The 19,001-nt window shown below is 35.6% G+C and overlaps 1 protein-coding gene across 2 annotated transcripts in view; it reads left to right on the top strand.

Annotated features, from left to right (window-relative positions):
- Nucleotides 1-19,001, top strand: part of LOC112048176 (apoptosis-stimulating of p53 protein 1) — a 371,714-nt gene that overhangs the window by 109,033 nt on the left and 243,680 nt on the right. The window contains exon 4 of one of the 2 annotated variants that reach the window (XM_024085603.2): nt 10,216-10,305. In XM_024085603.2, the coding sequence (XP_023941371.1) occupies nt 10,216-10,305 (90 nt within the window). Of the gene's footprint in view, nt 1-10,215; nt 10,306-17,868; nt 18,274-19,001 lie in introns of those variants that run through there. The other variant, XM_024085604.2, reaches the window with a different exon arrangement.

The following is a 19,001-nucleotide window of genomic DNA, read 5'->3' as shown; positions in this document are numbered from 1 at the left end:
ATCCGGTATCTATGAGAATAGGCCAACATCTATTTTTCAAACCCCTAAATCCTAGGGGTAGGGTAAAAGTAGGGTATGACTAGAATAGGGGTAGGGTTGAGGTACGGTAGAGGTAATGTAGGGGTAGGGTAGGAGTAGGGTAGCATCAGGGTAGGGTATGGATAGGGAAGAAGTGCATCATAAGTCAAAGCGAAGCTTGAGCGGGTCCGCTAGTAGCTTATAAATTCATTCTCTATCCCTAGCCCTAACTGGTTACCTTACCTACTGGACTTGGTGATTATAATATTATTACAGGTATTCTGAAATGGGAACTAGAAGCTATGGTAGACCTCATCCGAGACAAATTTGAAATTATACATGTGGACTAACCTGGATGCGTGTGGATTTTCATCCTAACAAATCAGCCCGTTTCCACCTTTGATTGCATCATCACTTACCATCAGTACAAGTTGCTGTCAAGGGCTAACTTGTAAAGAATAAAAAACACACGAGGTTTGAACTGCGAAACGAGCTATTGATGGCTATAAAGCAATGCAACTACCTTATTTAAAATTATAACTAAAAACCCTTTTTTCGCATCCAAAAATAACAGCCATTACCATAATGTAGGGTGTAAGCAATATGTAAATTCGATTCCCTTGGCACATCGCGCAAAAACTGACGGCATAACGTTGTCTAGATAAACTATTCCCACAAAAAGCCCCGCTACGTTACGGAGATGTCACTTTAATTCGCCCTAACAGTACTTGATGGGCCTTCCCTGTCGCAAATCGCCGTGAGATAGGGAACGCAATGTAGATAGTACCTATTACAATCCATATAAATGGTATCTAAACGACAACTAATTTGAAAATCGATATAAATTATCAGATAACATCCCTGTGCTAAGATTTAGGTGATCTTGTTTAAAAATGTTAATACTAAGATTTAAGATGAATAAAAGTTCATTTGGGATACCTTGGCCTGTAGCCATGTAGCACGTCGATTCTCTTTCTACAATCGCAAAAGCCTCGAAAATTGAAAAATGTTTGGGAATGATATTCGTTATCGACAGTTAAAGTGATCCAGTTATCTATCGGATCTATCATTCTCATATATTCGAAGCGTTTGCGATTGTAGAAAGAGATATATACTAAAGCCAAATACTAAAATTGTAACAATATAAGAAATAGTGAGATTAGATGTTCTAAAACTATGTACTTACTCGTAGATATGTCAATTGTTTATGCTAAAAATATATAAATTTTCTAAATATTTTCATTATTTAACTTGTTTTTTTTTTAATTCTGCTGTTTAATTAGGTGGAAATTTTTAATTAAAAAGTTTAATTCAGCGGCTAAAGCAGTGTTCATTAGTCACAAACTCAAGTATTTTGGTATACGGATTCATGCTTGTTTCAAAAGAAACAATTTGGAGTAAAATACGTATAGCACTTATACAGGAATTTCATAAAAATCATCATAAGAGCATGCCTTTTCGTAGTAGCACTGGTAAGAAGAAGCAGGCTTCGGCACCTTTGTAAGAGAAAGTGTTCGAAGAAAATGATGCATTTACTACGTAACAATTATTTACAAAGATGGAGTAGGGTTGTATCAAAACCATCATATTGCGATTTTTTAAAGTAACTTAAACCTAATAATTTATTTTCATCATCAACGAAAATCAATTATGCTAAACGTGTAGTTACTCGAGCGTCATGGAGATATTTGGTAGATTAGATGTTAGGAAGAATAGGCTGTTTCCGCTTTTCGTGGTAGAGGATAACTTCAGACTGCATATTTATATTTATATTATATTAATTACTCTCTTGCTTGCTTAATCTCTGGATCTACTGAACCGATTTTGAAAATTGTTTTACTACTAGAAAGCCACGTTATTTGTGAGTGTCTTAGGCTATGTTTTTTTTTTGAAAATAATATATGCCATATCTTTTTTAAATATGACCAATATTCCCATTCCCCTCCAACTAGTCGGGAAAGACTATGCTAGGAGTCGGTACGACAATAGACCAACGGGGCGGGGATCGAACCACCAACCCTCGGCGATGAGTCCGATCGCTCTTACCGATAGCTATTGAGGCTATAAATTATTGCTATTGTCCCTGTTTTCTTACGGGAACGGCAACTACGCGGGTGAAACCGTTATAAATATATAAAAATAATATAATATAGTTATAAAATTCAGAAAATTTTAAATTTATTTATTTCAATTAGGCTTACTTAACAAGAACTTTTGAAATGTCAGATTGTTATGTTTATTATGTTTATTTAATTTAATCTAATGGTGGTAATAATAGTCGAAAACTTAAAATTAAAGTTACGAAGGTTCCAAATGCGCCTTGGTCCGAGAAGAGCCCACAACAAACTAAAGTAAATAAAGTGCCATATAGCAGTGGATAGATGTATATTTATCCACATAAGAACTCAGTTACGGCTAGTCAACGTCCGTAGAATTTAAAAATAAAATCTGTACTTGACTTCAAGTCAAGAAGTCTACAGACGACCATCAGTTAAGACGTTGAATGCAACGTACAGAAGTTACAGCCCTATGCATCGACATAAAGGGAGGTGCTTTACACAGTTTATCTTGCGGTTACTCTGGGCAAAAACGAGACGCCGCTGTAATTGGCTCTCGATCGACTCCTCCGTGGGAAAGATATGTCCGAAATGACATTTTCACTCGTTACTACGGTCAAGGAAATCCTTCGACCTCGTGGTTTCATCATTAACAGCCTATTTTAATGGCCTATAGGAACATACTTCCCGTCTATGGAGAGGGGATATGGAAGACTAATACTGCCTACATGATCCTAAATTCGGGATGGCGGACTTACTCGAAGGATAACAATTTTAAATTCTTTAATGAAAATTATCAATTAACTAAATCAATTAATTAATCAATCAAAAAAAAAAAAATCTAATTCACTATCTTTGACTAATTATACGAAATTGAGACTCTATGTAATAAATGTCATCCGGTGCTTACATGTGATATTACACAGTTAGGTAAATGCCATTTTGTCTATTGATTTGATGTTTATTTTAATAGGTTGATAATAAAGACCAAACTAGTGAATAGGCCTATTACTACCGACATTTAAGCGCCTGATCAACAGAATGTCATCTTTTTATATTGGTTAATTAATGAATTGTTAATTATTGTAGCCCAAAATTAACACGTTTACTGTAAGTTAGCATAATTATTTATTTTTTAATAACTCGTTATTAAGGTTAATAAAAAATAATTAAAATATCTCATTCCTATTAACATTGACCGAGGACCCGAACTTATGACTTCGTGAACCGAAGTCATATTGGCTAGTAACCACTAAACCAAGGAGACAGTTGATTCGTTACATTTTTTAAATTTAGAACATTACGTGACCGTGAAGACAATATTAAAATCGAAAGTGTTTGAATGTTGTAATAAATTAATTCGCTTCTTTTTATTTAATTGTTCGACAAAAAGGAAATTTTAGAACGAAGGCTGTTTAATGTAAAATGCAAATTTCATCAGTTAGCAACGAGATTTATTATGTTTTAATTGGAACTATAAACTACATTTACTCTGTGAAATATTATTTACTACTTCCAAAAACATAAATCCATCAACGAATATTTGGAAAATTATTTAGGGTTTACTACTACTAGGGCTGAAATATAAGCCCTACTCGATGAGTACTGTTTACCAAGAATAAAATTAAAATGATACTATAAATTGCTAGTCATTTCACATCTAATAGTATTTATATTAAACTTGTTCATAAATTAATGAAAATAAATTCCATTAATAAGCTTCGAACAACTAGATATATTTTGAATAACATTTTATAAACAAACTAGCGGACGCCCGCGACTTCGTCCGCGTGAAACTCGATGTAAACTTTCAACTATCCCTACCCAACTCTCCCTCTACCCTACCCCTACCCTACCCCTACTCTACCCCAACCTTTTCCTGACTTTTCTTTGCTATAAACCTCACGGAGCCCGAGACCTTTCCAACGAATGCAAAACCGTGGAAATCGGTTCGTGCGTTCTGGAGTTATAGCGTCAGGAAAGAAAACCCGACTTATTTTTATATAGTAGACAATACATAATTTAAAATAAATAAGTTATGAAATGACATGCGTTTTCTAACTTCATTTCTAATTTGTTTGTTGGTAAATGGTACACATAGAGTAGAGCTGTATATATATAATATGGATAATATGTTAAAACTGTTTTGAAATGTCGACGACCTCTCTGGTGTAGATTGAATTGCTCTGGTTTTCAACAGAAAAATCTTGGGGTCGATTCCCAGCTTTGGTCAATTAAGGTTTAAATATTTTCTAAATTAGTCTTGTTTCACCATGGCTAGTTACCACCCAACCGGCAAAGATGTACCGTCAAACAATTTAGCGTTCCGGTTAGATACCGCGCAGTAGCCTTTTCAAGGTTAGCCCATGACCAGGCAAGATCGCAATCAAAAGCTTGTCATTGAATGAAATACTCGTAAATATATTCATTTTATCCACTGTCTTTTTTCCTGTCGAAAAAAATAGACTACTTACCTACTACTGCTAATAGCTTCCAATTATACATATAATATTCGGCTGTTATTATTACTACTATCTGTAATTACTAGCTGACGCCGCGCGATTTCACCCGCGTGGTTTCCGTCCCTGAAGGAATACGGGAATAATATATAGCCTATAGCCTTACGCGATAAATGGGCTATCTAACACTGACAGAATTTTTCAAATCAGACCAGTATTTCCTGAGATTAGCGCGTTCAATCAAACAAACAAACAAACTCTTCAGCTTTGTAATATTAGTATAGATTACAGTTCGCGCGGCGAGAGTTTGGCTTTGACCGTTATTGCGCAGAAATCAGAAATTGGGTATCAACGGGCATTAGCGGGGTGCGGGGCGGGTGCGCGGTGCTCTGATTGGCGCTCCAGTCGTTACCTGCCTCTCGCACCGAAACGACGTACCGCGCACTCCTGTTGTACAATCACGTTCACAAATGAATTGCTATTTTCGTTAATTGTTGTCGATTGTTATTATTTGTTGAGTTTGTTTGTTTAAGTTTTTTTGTTAAATATTAATATTACCCCCTTTTGGTGTTGCAGATTATCCAGGGACACACTGTATTTAATAATTATTTTAAGTTTTCTTTTGTTCTTATGTACCAATTTTACATGTATCTTGGAATAAATAATTTTATTAAAAACAATTATTTAGAATTTTCATTGCTGTCTCTGTATAAACATTTTAAATATGTAAAATAACTATCAATAGTTTTAATAAATGAAGAAGTTTATCTACTTCGTATTATTTTCTAGCATTATTATCACTATACATGAATTTTGACCCACTCAAATATCCAACCTGGTACATAAAAAAGGAAAAGTATTGTGTGCGTGACAGTACCCATGCGCAGTAATCCCCTCCATCCGAAGGTCAAAGCCAAACTCTCGCCGCGCGAACTGTACCTACTTTATTTCCCTATACAGCAAAAAATCCTCCTTATGGTGCCTACTATACGAGTAGAAGACACCTTTTAATTTTGAAGTGTTCTCGAATCGAGGCTTTAGACCCTCAATAATAAGAAATTATAATATTTTTTTAGCTGACGTGGTTGTTTTACAAAGTGTCCTCTCAGCACCGATATAATCGGACTCTGAATTGCTTTAACAATTCATTTTTAAGACCTTAATATAATGTATGAGTTAAACATTAATTTTTAAGACCTTAACATAATCTGATTACATTAAAAGATTTTAACTGATTTGAAATTAATCTTATTTATTTTTTAAACATTCCTACAAACTTTGTTTCTCATGAATTAATTCCCGTTCCTGTAGGAATATGGGGATAAAATATAGCACTCGAGTTACGCAAACAAACAAACAATCAAATCTTTCCTCTTTATAATATAAACCTTATTTATTCGAATGTGTCATAATAATCATTATATTGAAACCTAGTCATCATCCCAAATAAATTAAGAAAATTTTCTCACGCGATTTAAATAGAGGGCGTAAAGACCTATAAAGACATAAAGTCATAACAATAAAAATTAATTAAATAGAACGTCTACCGATACATGCGAATATAAACTCCAGTGACCTATAATTGTACTGATAACTTCAAACAAAATTAATTGTGTGAACCCAATTATAAAACACACAATGAAAAAAATATTAGCATCACATCAGATATAGATCTTAATGTGATTTCGCAGAAACAGAATAAGTACATTAATTTCTCATCAGAAAAACATGCAACACAAATTATGGGGAACGTCGAAAATAACTATAATTTGGCGTAATGAACTCATGTATGTGGAAATGACCGGTGCATTGCACACGCAAGGGTTGCTCCAGTATTACTGTGGTTTGTAACTTGGGTGACAAAATGAAGTAACGTAAAGAATTCGGAAAGATGATTACTATTCGCGAAAGGTAATCTGCTTCTGTGTATTTAAAATAACAGTTATTTTCATGTTATGGACAGTTATTTAACACTTTGAAGTTCGAGTGTTACTAGTATTACCAACTTGGGTGACATATTAACAATATAAAGGCTTAGAAATTAACAATATAAAGGCTGGAGGCTCAAAACCGTGACGTTTGGAAGTCCTTAACACGTTCGCTGGTTCGGTCAATTGACCTCGTAAGTCGGCTAGACTTCAAGAATTACGAGGTTGACGGACCTCGTACCACACCACGTAAAGTTTTAGTACGAGCAGCGAACGTGTTAAAAGAGGCCTATGTTCAGTATTGCATGAGGACGACTATCGGCTGAATATGATGATGATGATAGATAATGAAGAACATTGAACTAATCTGGCATAATCGGTCCGCCGCCATTTTGATATTTTTGAAATCGCGTTCCTCGATGAAAGTGAAACGGAAACGTAAACCAACAAAAATGTCATTAAGTAACTGGTGCCTAATCCTAAGTTTGGTTTGTTCAAGAAGTATAGCGTTTGAATAATTTTATGTTTTATTAGTGTTCAAACAAAATATTTATTTATTTACATTTCGTTACTATGTATTACCTCCAATACGTTCAATACTCTAATTACCTCCAACTTTACGTTTTATTTATGGATAAACAAAATATTTATTTATTTACATTTCGTTGCTATATATTACCTCCAATAAATAAATTTTGTCTAATAGTCCCTAATGACTTAAAAGTTAAGAGCCACTGGCCTAGATACGCATACGCTACGAAGTAATGACCATGCCTAAAGCGTTTAAACAAGGTTCTTTTCCATGAACCAAGTAACTCGAAGCTTACGTCAGTAAATTCAAACTATTATTATGGGCACGGCATAGTATTATTTTTCCGTAATGGACTTTAGTTTGCTCACATGAATTTATTAATGTAAGTTCCTACGAAATAGTTCGCCCAATTTTACGCACGTAGTCGTTAATTGCCTTTATATTTTTGTAGGCGTATGTTACAAAAATACGTCTAGCACAATGTTTTGATGCGAAAGTAATTCTGAATATAATTTTTCAACATAAGCCGCAGAATTAATTTGGACAATGTACATAAATAGATGGAAGCAAGGAGAACTTTGTGGAGCGTGGATAAGTTAATAAACTTTTATATCAATATTTAGAGTTACAAAACTATACTCTATAAAAGGTTTTAGTTTTGAAATATCTTTGGGGGAAAAACTATTATATATACTATTAAAAATATCAAAGCTAATATTAAACGTGTGACCTTTATTAAAGACTGCTTAACGCAATCATCTACTTAATTTTCATGTTGTCACGAGTCGTCTTTTTAAATCAAACACAGGCTTGAATGTTTGTGAAGCTCATAGCCTTTTGTCTTCTAATGAGCTTGTTCTAAAGGATCTATTACATCATATTAAATATAGAACATATATAAACAGCTAAAACTTGCGCTTTTCTTGTGATATTTAATGTTTTCTCAATCCAGTTAATTTTAAAAATTAATATAACCAACACACTATAGCAATTTTGGAAATATGATACCCCGAGGGAGTTATAAATTAGAATTTGGTAAAAAAAAAATATATGTATACTAATCTATATTAGGTAATATTATAATGCTGAAAAGTTTGTTTGTTTGACTGAAGGCGCTAATCTCAGGAACTACTTTGTGGTGGTGTGATTTGAAAAATTCTTTCAGTGTTAGTTCGTCCATTTATCGAGGAAGTCTATAAGCTATAAATTATCTCCGTATTTCTACGGGAACGGGAACCACGCGGTTGAAACCTCGCGACCTACAAGCTAGTAAGTTATGTAGACGCTTGTTCAGTCTGTCTACTCGTATGTTGTTTTTGTATTTTACGAGAGTTATAGTTTTTGTATATTGAGTCCTTTTCTGTACGATATTGTGATGATCAGTTAAATAGTTAGGGCGTAACATACAAACAGTTATATTTACATTTATGTCATTTGACTATTTATTTACGTATCCATAATACAAACTGTGTTACTATTAGGAAAGTATCCTATACAGTAGAAATACAAGCTAACTTGAAGTAATAGCCAAGAGAGCTTTCACGTGTACTAGGTTCTTTAGATAAACGCGTTGGTATTCTTTTCATTACTAAGATAATAATAAGTCAGCCAGGCCAGCGATATGTCTCCATTCAGCTCATCGCAGATTGTTGCAAGACTTCGCACGCGTACTTATCAACGTATTTTGAGTTGTTTTTTTATAACGTAAAGGTTTTATTGAGTAAGTCGTAACACTTGCTTTCTTGAATGCGCCATAATATAATGCTCTGTCCTGTGCCGGTAAAAGCACAATAGTTATTGTTAAAACTCGTATGTCATTCTTAACAGAATCAATACTTAAAAGAGTCCAAGTACCAGAAATATTTTTATATTATAATCAATTAAAAACTAAAACAATTAAGTGATAGCACCTTATTTTAGTTTTAATGTAAATATTATAAAAAGTCTTATATAAAATAAATCAAACTCTAAATACTGTTATTTGAATAAATAATTAATAATTATATTTGACCAACGTCTTCAGTAGTCAGTTAAATAGCATTAGGCATGTTAAGTTGTATTTTCCATCTGCCCAATTAAGCTAAAAGCAAGTTACTCGGATCTCTCGGTTGCGTTGGTTAGACGGAGCTTGCGGTAATGTGCGACGAACTTTAAACGGAAATAAGGTTTTTGAAGAGGCTCTTCGTATATTAAATGCTATCTTTTCTTTTGATATTTTGATTAAACTGGCTCCACTGCTTTTGACGGCCTTTTAAAATATTCACTATTAGGCGCAACTTTCACTTTCTTGTTTGTGAATTTTAATGAAAACAAGCCATTTCTTCGCCAGATTTATAGAAAAAAAATAGTAAAATCTTGAAATTTTATATTAAATGTTAGTATCTTATTTTTTACATCATCATCATCATCAGCAGCCGATAGACGTCCACTGTGGACATAGGCCTTTTGCATGGACTTCCAAAAACAACGGTCTCGAACGAGCGACCTGTGCTTTCTGCTGCGGGGTCGCCTTTCCAGCACCTTGGGACCCCAACGTCCATCGGCTCTTCGAATTATGTGGCCTGCCCATTACCACTTCATTTTCGCGGCTCGCTGAGCTATGTCAGTGACTTTGGTTCTTGTGCGTATCTCCTCATTAATGATTCGATCACGCAGAGAACCTCCGAGCATAACTCGCTCCATAGTCCGCTAAGTGACTTTGAGCCTTATAGTAAGGTAAAGATGTCGCGGAGTTTCCCGAACGCTGCCTGGGCTGAATCGGCGGTTCACCTCTTTCTCGAAATTAGACCCTTTTTTTATTCTCTACAAGTGAGCCCTTGACTACAATCTCACCTGATGGTAAGTGATGATGCAATCTAAGATGGAAGCGGGCTACCTTGTTATGAGGAGGATGAAATCCACACTTCTTTCGGTTTCTGCACAACATCGTACCGGAACGCTAAATCGCTTGGCGGTACGTCTTTGCGGTACGGTAGGGTGGTGACTAGCCACCGCCGAAGCCTCCCACCAACCATAACCACCTAACTGGATTGTGTCCTATCCTCTACAATTTCGAGCGCAGAGTCATCAACAATAACTACATAAATAAGATTATTTTGATTAATTTTAAAATAAGATTTTAAAGGTGGACAAAATTATAGAGATTCCGATGCCGAGATATTTACGTAGAGATAGATACATAAAAAATAAAAATAATTAAAAAAAAAATGTTATTGTTTCAGTGCATGTTCTCCGCGATAGCGAGTTACCATTGGAGCTGGCAGCTGCCCTCGGTCCCGACGTGCAGTTTGTACTTAAGTACATTGATCCTGGTAAGCTAATCTATACATAAATGCGTAATATTATAAAGCTAAAGAGTCTGTTTGCTTGGTTGAACGTGGTAATCTCAGAAACGAATGTTCGATTAGAATAACTATAAATATAATACAGCCCGACTGTATAAAGTAAACTGAAAATGAAATAGCGTTTTTCTAATTTTAGGTCTTTCTAATATGGCCATGATATTTTGATGTGCCGTGATATCCCAGTGGATCTGGGAAAAATCTTCAAAAACGAAAATCTTTTTGATAGTTTTTAAACTTGAAATGAAATACAATTGTATAATATTAAGGATAAAATATTTAATTAGTGTAATTATTCGGATAGTCCTAATTTTCTAAATAACGTTCAAAGCTTATCATTTAAGTACCTACATTTAGTTTTAAAGGGAAACATGTAGTTACAAGAGCACTATTTGAACAAGAACTTGATCGTAAGTAATAGGTTTCTTTAATTGAACCTTCTTACCCGTAGATACTACGTCGAGTGCAATAAAGATGTCTTGAAGGGTGTTTGCAATTAGGTTGGGGCGGCAAAGATGCTATTCCAGCTGATCATTGCTTATTTTTATTGTATTTACACATTTAGTTACAGAAAATTCTAGTTTTATTTATATTACGTTTTATACTTCGAAGATTGAGGGTCTAGACAGGTCTAGATTCTTGAAATCGGTCTACTCGTAAGTACCTTTTTTTAATACGCTGGGCCAATGATAATTTTTTACTATAGTTACGCCATTTTTTTCTAATTCCATTATATATATTGATGTATGTTAGATTTTTCATTTCATAATAATTATAAATATATATGACAACATGTAAAAACTCATTTATCGAGATAAATATTTTAATCTGTGCTGTTTAATAATGATATGGTTTTGTTCTGAGTTTTGGTTGGGTAGTTAGTTGTCTAGGTAAAATAATGATGACATGTTACTAGAAATCTATCTCACGTATTATCCTTGCAAAAAGTAAAGATTTGTTTAAAAAATGAGTATTAAGATATTTGGAATATAGTTTAATTATTGCAGGTTGTGTTTTTATTCCAATTTTAACATATACAAATATAAAAATATAGTTTTTACATTTCCTGAACACACAACTTGACATTGTAGACGTTATTCAGGTATTATTTGTTTAAATACCGCTCGTTGTTGACCACTAGTAACATTGGAGTTGTGTATAAATTTCCTCTTTTGAGCGCGTCATTTTTCATGCGCTAGTAACACATCTAACAGTATTTAAAATCATTGCGGTGAATACTTTTTCGCATCCCGAAGCGAGTATGTAGAGTGCACAGAACTGCGCATTCTACGGCCGGGTATGTGGGACTTGCTGACTAACCATCGTCGTCGTCATCAACCCATATTCGGCTCACTGCTGAGCTCGAGTCTCCTCTCAGAATGAGAGGGATAAGGCCAATAGTCCACCACGCTGGCCCAATGCGGATTGGCAGACTTCACATACGCAGAGAATTAAGATAATTCTCTGGTATGCAGGTTTCCTCACGATGTTTTCCTTCACCGATTGAGACGTGTCTCACGTCGTGAGCTATATAAGTACCTAATGCTGGCCACTCACTATCCAATAAGTTCACGTACCTGAAGCGCTAACGGCAGGATGCGATGTGCATAACACCATGCAGATCGCGACCAATACATCGATCAGTTTTATCGGATGTCCTGCTGGTGGCGCTGCAGGCACGTGAACTTATTGGATGGCGAATGGCTACTAGACTAGTTTAGACTAGGTCCACTATACAAACGAGTGTTTATGTTTATCCTTTGAATATGATTAACATCTTTATCATCATTATCAACCCATATTCGGATCACTGTTGAGCTCGAGTCTCCTCTCAGAATGAAAGGGGATAGGCAAAATCCTCCACCACGCTGGCCCAATGCGGATTAGCAGATTAGCTCTGGTATGCAGGTCTCCTCACGATGTTTTTCCTTCACCGTTTGAGATACGTGATATTTAACTTCTAAAAATGCACGTAACTGGAAAATTGGAGGGGCATGCCCCAGACCGGATTGGAACCTACACCCTCTGGCAGTGGCAGTGGTTATATCCACGAGGCTATCACTCTCTTGATTATCTATATATTATATGTTAATTATGTATTTTAGGAAGTCTCATCTCATTCATTGTTTTAAATGTTAGCTTTGTGTTTTTTATTTATTAAATAAGGGCTCTCGCCTGCGGCTCCACCCGTGTGTAAACGTTTATATTTTTCCAACCCTCAAATGTTTCAGAGAGAAATCATGTAGTACGTAATTTTACCTACTGACATAACTCTTTTCCAGGTACCGTATGTTTTTTCTATACTCCAGATAATTTGTTTGTTAAATTTCATGTATATCAGCAGGCTTATTCAGTATCTTTGACGTATGCTAGTTGACATATACGAAATTGAGATTAATAAGTAGGTAAATGACATTTTGTCAATTGATATGATGTTTATCTTAATAGGTTGATACTAGAGACCAAAATAGTGAATAGGCCAGCAGTTGAGTAATTGGAGCGTGAAAGCAAACAACTAAATACACTTTCATAATTATAATTCAATTGTAACAACTAAATTATGTTTTTATTTAATATTTAATATAAAAAGTTATAATTCAAATTCGTAGTCATGAGCAACGTTAAACTTTCCACTCTTAGTTTCAAAGCCAACTTTTTTTTTTTTTATTCTTTACAAGTTAGCCCTTGACTACAATCTCACATTATGGTAAGTGATGATGCAGTCTAAGATGGAAGCGGGCTAACTTGTTAGGAGGAGGATGAAAATCCACACCCCTTTCGGTTTCTACACGGCATCGTCCCGGAACGCTAAATCGCTTGCGGTACGTCTTTGTCGGTAGGGTGGTAACTAGCCACGGCCGAAGCCTCCCACCAGCCAGACCTGGACAAATTAAGAAAATCTCAATCTGCCCAGCCGGGGACCGAACCCAGGACCTCCGTTTTGTAAATCCACCGCGCATACCACTGCGCCACGGAGGCCGTCAAAAACTTATTATAGGTCCAGGTCCAGGTTTCTATTGAAAAATAATGATTTTTTTTAACTTAAAAATGAAACCGACTTCAAAGACGTACCTGTTTCAGTTATTTTGAAATGAAATGGGACCAACCTGGAAGTATACTCTTTCAAACAAAAAAAAGAAATTTAAAAAAAAAGAAAAAAAAAAACATACATACAGCCGAACGTAGAACCTCCTCCTTTTTGGAAGTCGGTTAAAAATTGGTTCGTAAATGAGTTATGAGGTAACAAACATTAAAAAATGCTTCTTTTGTTTGAAGTTGGTTTAATACCCCCGTTAGTTTTATTTCGGTTGACCTGAACCTGGAGATGAACCACGCACCCTGTTCCGCCAGCTATTAAATATTCCAAGAGGCAGTGAAATTCCAAATACTTCCTACAATAAACAAACATACGAGTACACACATGAGTAGAACACGAAACCACTCTCAGTTAATGATGCCTACAATGAAAATCAATCCGGGTATATTTTTGTTTGCACGTTGTCTGTTTAATCCCTCATTGGAAAAGGCAAAGGAAGGTGTTCGGCGTAATTGCTTCGTTTATTTGTTCCTCCCCACACACAGAGAGTAATAAATCTCTAAGGGTGTCAATCTTGTAATTAGGCCAGGGGGTTCTTACTAAATCCGAACTAAAGAACATCAATATTGGAATCCTACATTCTCTGTATCGTCTTTCTATTTATTGGGGTTTATTGTATTACACGACCTTTTTCTTATTAAGTGTCCTTCATAGCCAGACATAGCCAGACTTAATGAAATGAAATTTATTTATTTATTAGTAACTAGCGGACCCGCTCAAGCTTCGCTTTGACTTATTAATTTATTTATTTGCACTTCTTACACTACCCTACTCCTACCCCTATCCTACCCCTACCCTACCTCTACTCTACCCCTACCCTACCCTACCCTACAACTACCCTACCGCTACCCTACCCCTACCCTATCCCTATACCATACCCCTACCCTACCACTGCTTTACCCTACGATTTAGGGGTTTGAAAAATACATGTTGGCCGATTCTCAGACCTACTGAATATGCATAAAGAGTATGGCAACGAAAACTGTGACACGAGAATTTTATATATTAGATTATAGACATCAAGGTTTTTTATATACGAGTAACTTAGGAGAAAATGTCTACTACTCACCGGTAAAGATAATCTATACTAATATTATAAAGCTGAAGAGTTTGTTTGATTGAACGCGCTAATCTCAGGAACTACTGGTCCGATTTGAAAAATTCTTTCAGTCCTAGATAGCCCATTTATCGAGGAAGGTTATAGGCTATATATTATCCCCGTATTCCTACGGGAACGGGAACCACGCGGGTAAAACCGCGCGGCGTCAGCTAGTATATTAACAAAACCTCAATTTGTTTTAATGTCTTCACTTTTAATGCAAATATTAAGTTCAAGTTTTGTTGTTCGTTGGCAAGTTAATTTCACAACTAATATCCTTCAATAAAACAAAAAATAAAAAGCCAGGACGTTGGAGTCTCAGGGTGCTGGAATGGCGATCTTGCACCGGAAAGCATAGTTAGCATAGCATAGTTGGTCGACCTCCCACTAGGTGAACCGAATACATCGAGCGGGTTGCAGGGAGCTGCTGGATGGTGGTGGCTTGAAACAGTGGTGTTTGGAAGTCTATGCAAGAGGCCTATGTCCAACAGTGGAGTCCATCAGCTGTTAATGATAATGATGATGATGATGATGATGTTGATAATGATGATGATGAGTCTTTCAATATTAGACTTCGGAAAAAAATATAAATTGTTTTAAATGGTGAAATTGTCATTTGAATCATTAAATACATAATAAATAATTAGCATGCCAAATTGGCAAGATACATTTACCATCTACATCTACCGACCACCTATATAATGCATGTATCTGCAAATAAATAATTTATTGATTGATTGAAATATTTAGTAATCATAGATGCTGTCGTAAGCAAAAATGAATAAAATAACTTTCTTCCAAAATAATGTTTTATGTCAGCCTTCCAAATAGCGACATTATGAGTTCAAGTTATGTTACTGGTTGGCAAGCTTTATAACTTTAAGCCCTTCAAACATCATGAAAACATAAATGTTACTTTAACATTTCCATTTTCATGCGTTTGATGTTCTATATTCCATATTTCTCTTATTTAACGACCCTTAATTTCCAACATCTCAAGTTAAAATACAGTAGCGTAGCCTGCCTTGGAGGGCCCTGTATTCGTTCGAGGCCCAAATGAAATGTAAAGATTTCTCACAAAAGAAACAAAAATGCTCGTTTAAAATAAATTTGACAGTGACTTGACCAATGTAGGATGTTTTCAACTATTGGGCGCACCAAAGAAAAAAGACATAACTTTTTTTACTGCCTTCCGAACCGGTGGTAGAATATTTACTAATAATCAACTGACGTTTCAAAACTGCTTGTAAACTGAGCCTACTTGAAATAAATGAATTTTGAATTTTTGACTTTTGGTCATTTCTGACGGTTTTTTCCCGCGAAGCACCGTTTTAAGTGAGATTGTGAATTATATTTTACTCATTTTTAGTTTCGCACGTAAGGAGGCCCTGTAGTCCGGTGGCCCTAGGGGGCCGTCATTGATACGGCTGATACGGTGATTTTCTGAATGTTAACTTCATCAGCCATCCTGCTAGCTACGTCCCTGTTAACACAAACAGGGGCGTAGCTAGCAGGACGGCTGATACGGTGGTAGCTACGCTCCTGTTAATCACAAAGAAACTCCTTTCTCGCTAATATGCACAAGGTAACCGTATATGAAAGTTTATTAATACAATTTTGACTAAATGGGCGAAAGTTGTTCCCATATTAAATATTTTACCGTACGAAACTGTGTAGCTCGTACAGTTCGTTCCAACGCGAGATAGGTAATTAAATAAAATATAATGAGCACTATTATTCCATTGTAGCAGTGTTTATTGTTATATAATTTACTTTCTTTATTATATAAGTGGTTCTCACAAAGGTTTTATTGCTAACGTACTAAAACCGACAGGTTCCAGGTTAGATCCCCGACTATAAGTCTACTGTTAGCACAATCTTTAAGCTTTGTTACGAGTGAAGAAATATAAAAAAAGAACATGACCTATAATCTTTCTTTTTTTGTTTATCACAATTTTCAATGCAAATTAGTCTGTTTGTTACGATTTTACGCTATATGTTACCATCCAGTTACCATCATGCAATTTTGCAAACAAACATGCAAAAATGTAAAAAAATTACCTCCTTAAGTGTTTTGTCGTACTAGACTAGACGCAAATTAAATTAGAATTGTAGGTGAAAAATCTAGTAATGGCGAGTAAGAGAATAATAAAATACATATTCTCAAAATTTCAGGCCAAATTGATTAAATAACTTTATTTTACTTGTCATATTTTTTTCACAAGAATCTTTGAACAAGTCGGATTGTTCGTTCACATCGGAAACCAATCCTTATTTTTACTCCTGATTGATGAGAGAATAAAGACAGATTGTTGAAAGCACTCTTCCCAAATTGGGTGTATCTTATTAGGAATACCCACTTTATTAGGATTTCTGTTTCTTGTACAAATTTTCATTTTCTTTTATGAACACACTGCTTAAGTATATAACGTAAAGTTTGACTGTCTCCGTGGCGCAGTGGTATGCGCGATGGATTTACAAGACGGAGGTCCTAGGTTCGATCTCCGGCTGGGCCGATTAAGGTTTTCTTAACTGGTCCAAGTTTGGCTGGTGGGAGGCTTCGGATGTGGCTAGTTATCACCTTAACGGCAAAGACATACCGCCAAGCGATTTAGATTTTCATCCTCCTTACATTTATTTTTACAATTTAAAGAAAGAGCCCGCTTGCATCATCACTTACCATCAGGTGAGATTGTGGTCAAGGGTTAACTTGTAAACAATAAATAAAAAAATAAAAAACTAAAATGGAATATGAATAAAAAAATAAATGTTAAGTAGGTATTTCGTTATATCAATTAATTATCTAGATTTCGGTGTTATTTTGATTAACAGTTTCATTAGAATGCAAAATTTATAATCTACGAGAGTAAAAGTAGCATTCGTGAAAATCGTTGAACGCTAGAAAGAAAGAGAATGCGATTTAAAAATAAAAACCTGATCCCGCGGTTTGTTAACCTCGATGAATTTTAATCAAGTTTCACGTTTATAAAATATCCCTAATTGTGTATCTGACGGTACGCTACTGTGGTCGCGATACGAATAAATGGCATCTAACAAAATACTGTTTTATCGCTGGCCACAATCGAGAAAATTTTCACACATAGACAAGTAAAAAAACAAGTAACAACACACGCACACATACACACAATTCACCTGTCGCTGTGGATGTGTTGAGAGGCTCTGCTGGTCAAGCGCAGGTTGTAAAGTCTCCCACTACCACGCGGTCGTATAGCCCTGACTCTCTCTATCGCGTTTGTGAGAACGAGAGGTCGAGTGAATAGCGCTACGTCACAGCGCGAACGTCGGTAAAACATCGACTGTTTTACCGACGTTGCAACTGGATCAACGGTCTTTCCTCGCTCATATCGAGCCCAACTTAGTTTCAACTTACCACCGCAGCATAGCGTTTGTTTTATACAATTTAACGGTTAATTTTTCAGCAATGTTGTGAACAACACGTCACAATTAGGCAACGTGCGTAGTTTCAGTGACATCGCGTTTGACGGCCGTGTGTTACCTTCGCCGGTTGTTAATATACGTGCCAATTGAGGCTTTCATCTCGGTGAATGCTGGTTTAAATCACGCCGTGAACTGTGCACCGTAAGTTCGTTATTAGTGGCTGTGTTCGAAATTCGAATCTGTGGAAATAAAGTTGTTAAACGTTGTACTGTGTACAACTGTGGTGTTTGTGGATTGTGATAAATGTTAAAGGATTGACAAATACGCTTCAATACACACCAGGGTACGTACTATCCCACTACAACTTTCTAAGTGGTTATACACGTTGTCACAGAGCCTTTTCTACAACCTATTTAGCATTAACTAGTAGAACTTTGTAGAACATGGTATAAAGTGTGAATTGTAAGATTATTTTGTGTTTCTAAACCTATCAGCAGGTGCGTACTACCTGCGTGAATTAAAAGGCATTGGAATGTTTTGAAGGTTTGTCGAGTTAAGGCTGTTGTTTTTTGTTTGTTGTCTATTGTGTACGAATATCTCAAGTTGAATACATTCCATTGGAATTCAATTCGAATGGACCTTTAAACTAAATAGCATAGCTTCAATAACTCCTTGGTTATGGGGTCGGATTTAAACCAGATAGATTTTGGGTTCAATCTCTGCATTTTCGACTGTTGTTGACCATTTATAATACAAGGTTTTACGACTAATTTGAGAAGGAAATAAATATTGCTCATGTTAAAAAACCTTGGAAATTATTATTTAAAAGAAAACTACTACGAGATTACGAGAACTACCTACTATGTAACAAAGTAGGTAGTTCTCTTAAAAAATACCGTAAGTCGCGAATCTAAATAAAATGTAGCCGTTCGTTTCTTTTACCGCCTTTTTTCTTACCTTTGGTATAAGCAAAAGTCGTCCCCAGTCGTTGAAACAGCCTTCAAAACTTGTTCGTTTTCGTGTAACGTATCTAGCTGGCAGTACACCATAGTATCGCTATGTTTGTTTTAT

Source organism: Bicyclus anynana, chromosome 16 (assembly GCF_947172395.1).
Source record: "Bicyclus anynana chromosome 16, ilBicAnyn1.1, whole genome shotgun sequence".
Taxonomy (NCBI): domain Eukaryota; kingdom Metazoa; phylum Arthropoda; class Insecta; order Lepidoptera; family Nymphalidae; genus Bicyclus; species Bicyclus anynana.
The sequence above is the reverse complement of the archived record's forward strand: the minus strand, read 5'-3'. Positions and strand labels throughout refer to the sequence as shown.